General features: G+C 31.4%; 1 protein-coding gene across 1 annotated transcript in view; it reads left to right on the top strand.

Moving 5' to 3' along the window:
- Positions 1–4,882: 4,882 nt before the first annotated feature.
- LOC136061042 (probable WRKY transcription factor 72) overlaps positions 4,883–5,929 on the top strand; it is a 9,793-nt gene continuing 8,746 nt past the window's right edge. Inside the window, exon 1 of the mRNA XM_065768413.1 lies at positions 4,883–4,909. Coding sequence (XP_065624485.1) covers positions 4,883–4,909 — 27 coding nt within the window. The remainder of the gene's footprint in view (positions 4,910–5,929) is intronic.

Raw genomic sequence — 5,929 nt, 5'->3', positions numbered from 1 at the left:
GACTGGTTGATTGTTTGTGACGATAAAAAGGTGAAAGGATTTGAGTGTATATATAGGTCCCTACATGGGGGGAGAACAGAGAAAATATTTAATGAGAGACACGGAAATGAAGATACGCTATTTGTGTTTTAAACAAAATCGAATTTCTTACCATTATTGCGTTGATTTTGTTTGACTTTTTTTAGTAAAGGCAAGATCTAATAATTTGATAATGGTTAATAGGAAAACATTTTTGGTAACGCGTGATTTGCATGCATTTTTACAGAATTACAAGAATCAATTATTTCCATGTAACGTTAGGGAGTTGTTAGGGAAATTATTTAAATAATTTGCAGATGGCAATATTAAAAGTATCAAATATTAATTCTTTTTATTTTTTATTTTTTTATTTTTAGAACCGAGTGTTTTTTTTTTTTTTTTTTTTTTTTGAGAAACTTTTAGAACCAAGCCTTAATATGTAGATAAATGCATAAATATATTTCAAATATAATGTCATTTTTTGGTTGGTAGTAAAACGAAGCCGTTAAAATAAGACAAGTAGTTTTCTCCCCCCAAAAAAAGGAAAAAAAAAAAGAAGAAGAGAAGAGAAGTAGTATTATATTATGGGGAAATTATATTTTTCCACTCTAAACTGTATTGCTTTTTACACTTTGCCCTGTGAACTATTGAAAAGCATGATACCCCCTTCCACCCAAAGTTATAACTTTGTAACACATAATTCCTTGCCATCTGTTCTGGGTAGAGGATAAATTAGTGTTTTAATGCTACTTCCTGTGCGTATGTGTGTGTTACAATACTTCGTATTCTCAAAAAAAAAAAAAAAGAAAAAAAAAAAAGAAGAAAAGATGGTAATGGGTTAAGTGTTATAGAGTTATAACTTTGAACATTTAATCATGTATTTTGATAGTTTAGGGAGAGCAAAATGTAAAATAGGGTATAGTTTATGGTTAAAAAGTGTAATTACCCTTATATTATTGAATGCCAAAGTATGATAGTTAAATTCACAAGGTCTTAATCAAGTGACGGCAAGTTAGCGGTAGGTGAAAGGTGACGGTTATGTTACAGCAATTAATTACCAGAGGGGTTCTTAGCTAAGTTTTATGGAATTAGAGCAATTATAGTGTGACAGATTGCAAAGAAACAAGAATAATAACTGTCAAGATTCATGTATAAATAAGAAGAACACCCTCTCACAAAACAAACACATACTTATCTATCAAACTTGAGACATTGATTCTCTCATTCCTGAGGTTATCACTTCATGCTTTTAATAGTTAGACCTTATATAGAATCTGAGGTGTTTTGTAAGGGGTGAGATTCCAAGAGAGCTAAGTTGCAAAAAGAGGATATATTTGAAGTGATAAGATCTCAAAAATTTATCCAAACAATAAGTTAGAAAATTTCTTATATGTTATAATCCCACCAATAAATCTTGTAAGTTATTATTATTATTATTTGGTGTTAAGTTTTAGACCCTTGGAAAACACAATATATTTAACTTAATTTATTCGCCAAGTAGTTACTTAGGTCAATTAATCAAATCTAGGTTAAACATTCATCACAATTAGGATGCACATCGGAAATCTAAATAACACATGATGTGATGACTCAAGAAAACCAATGAAACAACTTGTTTCAAGGTAAAAAAAAAAAAAAAAAAAAAAAAAAAAAAAAAAAAAAAAAAAAAAACATGGGGAACCATCCCAAAAGAATAATCCACTATATTAAGTTTAGATTTACAATCAAGAATTCCAATTTGAAGTAAATCTAATACAATTTCCAAACTGGACTCTGAACTCCACAGACTTCCTTGATCTAGATTTGTTCTCACATGAACCACCTGTTCATGCCTTGAGCTTCGGGACACTTAATTGTTGAAGGCTTGGCTGCAACATGGATTTGATCTCTAGTAGATTTTTAATAGAGTTAGAAAGTATAAAACCTCATAGATCTCATAGGAGTAACTCTCAGGACTTGAAAAACATGTATTAGGGTTTTCTTTTTATACCTAGTAGTGTTGGACTCAAACCCAAAACGTTTCTGTGTGCTATTGGGCTTCAATTAAAATTTTGCAGATCATAGTTCGATTAGTCGAGACTTGTCTTTGATTGGTCGAGCTTGATAGATTTTCAATTCTTTTTTCTATAGATTGTACGTTCTTGAATCTTAACTTGTATCAACTTGAACAATGCTAAAACACTTCAAAGACACTAAGATTTTATACTAGATATATTTTTGTTCTTGGTTTGCCAACATACAACAAATATAGTTCCTAAACATTTATGACTAAATATTTAGAACCTAACATTCTCCCCTTTGGCAATCTGTGACAAAACTTACACACAACATGAATTTCTCAATTCAAGAACTAATCCAATTACAATGAATTGCCCTATACAATTCAATCACAATCTACTATCTACAAGGTGCAATAATAGACAACATCATCATAAAAGAATTAACCTATAAATTCCTAAAATATTGAAAACAAACAATTAAGGTATGTGTGGAAAATATAGTAAAAGCATAACTTAGAACCACAAAACCAAAAATAAAACAAGGAAACCAAAGGAAAACATTATATCTCATAATCATCAAGTTTATGAAACAAGTAAAATAAAAACAGTAAAGAAAAAGCTTAAACAAAGATAAACAATAAAATAAAAAAAATGTAAACAATAGAACTCCCCCTAAATACAAACAACCCCCCTAAGTACAAGAAATCTTCTCTAAACCTACTTTACTACTGCCCCCTTTTTGTTACGTATTGCCAAAGGCAATCAACTCAGTCATCTGAGAGTGGAGGTGGTGGAAAAGAACTCTTATACTAATTGAACTCAACACTAAAAATAGTAACATCCATGTTTAGTGAGTCCAAGAGCTGTCCATGAGCTGCTTGAGTCGTAAAAAAGGTCTTTATCATGGTGTGATGTGACAGTTGTGTCTCAAGCACTCTTTCTATCATGGAGCGGAGAGATGGTGAATCTCTAGATGTGCTAGTAGCAGGAGCATCCTCATCAGCAACAACTGTTGGATCAATCTGCTCATCTCCTTGAGGAGGATCCACTCTTTGTCACTTTCTTGTTCCTTCACTTGTTGCTAGAGTCTTCTTTTGTGCTTTGCTTTGCTTCAAAACCCATAGGTGCCATATGATGAACAAGCTTAGAAGAGGACGAACAAACAACCCTAGATACTTTAAGATCCTAAGGATAGAAACAATTCTTAGACATGTTTCTGTTGACATAGGAATCGTATGCATATGAGAAATATGAAAAACACTATGACATGCGATCCTATACAATAAATAGTTCACTTCGGCCAGTTCACTAGTGTCAAGTCCAGGATTATTTGCCCATGTCATTGGTTTTCCACATAGAAGTGACATGACATCATTGAGAGAGGAAGGATCAGTGTATGGATATGTTAGGTTACGGACAATAGGAACAGAGAAAGCATCAGGTACTACTTTCTTAGTGATTGGATACTCATCATCTTGAATTCATGTAGTTAAGAAGTGACCACCAGATACAGCAAAATGAACAGACAAAATAGAGTAGAATTCTTTAATTATAGTTGCAGAAGGAGACTCTAAACCTATACAAATAGGGAACCAACACCTAGAATCTAGATTTTACCGAGTGAAGGGATCCAACTCATCTAGATGTACTTTCCTCTCAGTCCAAATGGACCAAATTTGACCAAGGTATCATATTTTTTGAAGTTCTCAATGGTGTGATACCTAGTGGAATCAAAAGGTTCACTAGAGGATGATGTACCCCTAGACACTTTCCTTTTAGTAGTTTTCTTAGGCCCAATTTCTAAGATCTAAAGAGGAAGTAATAGAAGAGAAACACGAAGAAAACCAAGGGCAAACTACATTAGAGAGATAAAAAAAGATATAGGAATGCAATCTTGAAAATCTATATGATGCATGATGCATTGGCTCAAATGATGCATGAAACTAATGCATTGAGGTGTTCAAAATCACAGAATTTTGAAAATTGACTAAGAAAATCCAATTTTATAAAAAGTCCCCAATTTATGAAGAACATAAACTCTAATTTTTTAAAAACACACAAATTGAGAAATTGATCATCACAACAAGTATAGAACATGTTATAAACAAACAATCAATCAATAACAAGGATTAATTTTATCCAATTTAGCCCAATTGAACAAAATCCCCAATTTCTTCAACAACACATGAACCCTAATTTCAAAAAATTTCAAGAACCATGAAAAATTTTAAATTAAAGCATAGGAATCATGTGTACACAAAAATTCATTCATCATTTTAAATCAAAACACCCAAAATCATAAAAAGCCCTAAAATTTCTAAGTCTGAAAATTTTAAGAAAAATGAATGATTTATGCATGTATGAATGTAATTTTGATAAAAAAAAGAAAGGGTAATAGTGATGTCTTGAAAGCCTGAAGAAAGCATATACGATGCTCTATTTGATTGATAGAAACTAAACTGTTAGTTTCTGAGTAGTAAATCTCAAATCCACGAGAGGTTCCTTGAATCCATAAGGTGATAAATTGGAATCCACTAGAGAAAATATTCGAAAAAAAGTATGTATTTTATTAATAATAATCTATTTTTCTTGTGACAGCTACAAAATATATAAATATTGAGAAAGTAAAACCCTAAGAAGATTAGGAAATGTCTAAAACCTTAATTCGCACTAATTACGAGGTTAGGTGGCAAAATACCGAATTTTATAAAAATGGTAAAATTGAGTTAAATGCAAAATCATAAATTACTAACCTTAAATGTCGTCCCAAAATAAGCAAGGACCTTATTTTAATATTTGAGCAAAAAATTATTAAGGAAACAAAAATTACTATAAATAGCAAAATCGTAGTTTTCGAGGGCAAAATGGAAGAATTCGCCATTTTCAAGGGGGTAACTTGTGGCAAAGCAATGACTATTGCTCAGAATACCATTTCACTTTAGCCTATCAAATTTTATGCAATTCTGATTTTGTTGCCCACGATTTCTACTAGTGGTTTTTTGCTTTGCGCGATAATTTCAAGCACATGTGAAAGTCCAAAAATGCCATGGCGGTCTGTTCCACATCAAAAAGAGCCTTACTAGATGTGTAGAACAAAACCCTTGAAGCTTTGACTTAGAAAAGACAAAAAAAAAAAAAAAGTTATTAGAGGGATCGAGAAGAGTCAAAGAAAAATAATAGAATAGGACAAAAACTAATCTATCAAAGGCTTAAGAATTAGAAATTTTCGAGTTTTGATTAGTTGAGAGGAATCGAGCATTGATTGAAAGATATTTTTGGAAAATTTTGAAAGATCAAGCCTTAATCGAACTGGGTAGAGAGTTTTGGCCTAAAAATTGGGCTTCTTCTATTAGTCGAGGATTAACTTTGATTGATCAAACTAGTGAAAAAATTTTCAATTTTGGAAAAAAATCTAGAAATTTTGCAAAAAACCGATTCAAGAGTAGTTTTTCTGACATGAAATGCACATGAAAACATCCAGAAGGTTTCAAAAACATTTTGCACTCAAGTTCTCAAACTTAAACACAAACAAGAAGTAAAAATCACTTGATTTACAACTTCTAAACCATTTTTCTTCAAATTCCACCCAAATCAAGAAAAGTGTATTAAACATCACTTCTCATGCAATTAAAGATGGCCAGACTAGACAACGTACGCAATCTTATGTACAAAATTTAGCATCGATTTGCCTGTAGTGTGTGCAACTAGTAAGTGTATAAAACACAAAATAGGTGATATGTAGATAGAATTTACTCAAATTTTCTACATTATCAATCACATTAGTTTGAAAGTGACTATCATCTAAAGAGTTATATCTTATAACTCCCACATCTATCAGAAAACATGCTTGCAATCATTTTAAAAGCTTTTTGATTCTTTTTGCCTTTTCTTTTTCTTTTGATTTTTTTTTT

This window comes from Quercus suber, unplaced genomic scaffold (genome assembly GCF_002906115.3).
Source record: "Quercus suber isolate HL8 unplaced genomic scaffold, Cork oak 2.0 scaffold_931, whole genome shotgun sequence".
In the NCBI taxonomy this organism is placed as follows: domain Eukaryota; kingdom Viridiplantae; phylum Streptophyta; class Magnoliopsida; order Fagales; family Fagaceae; genus Quercus; species Quercus suber.
The sequence above is the reverse complement of the archived record's forward strand: the minus strand, read 5'-3'. Positions and strand labels throughout refer to the sequence as shown.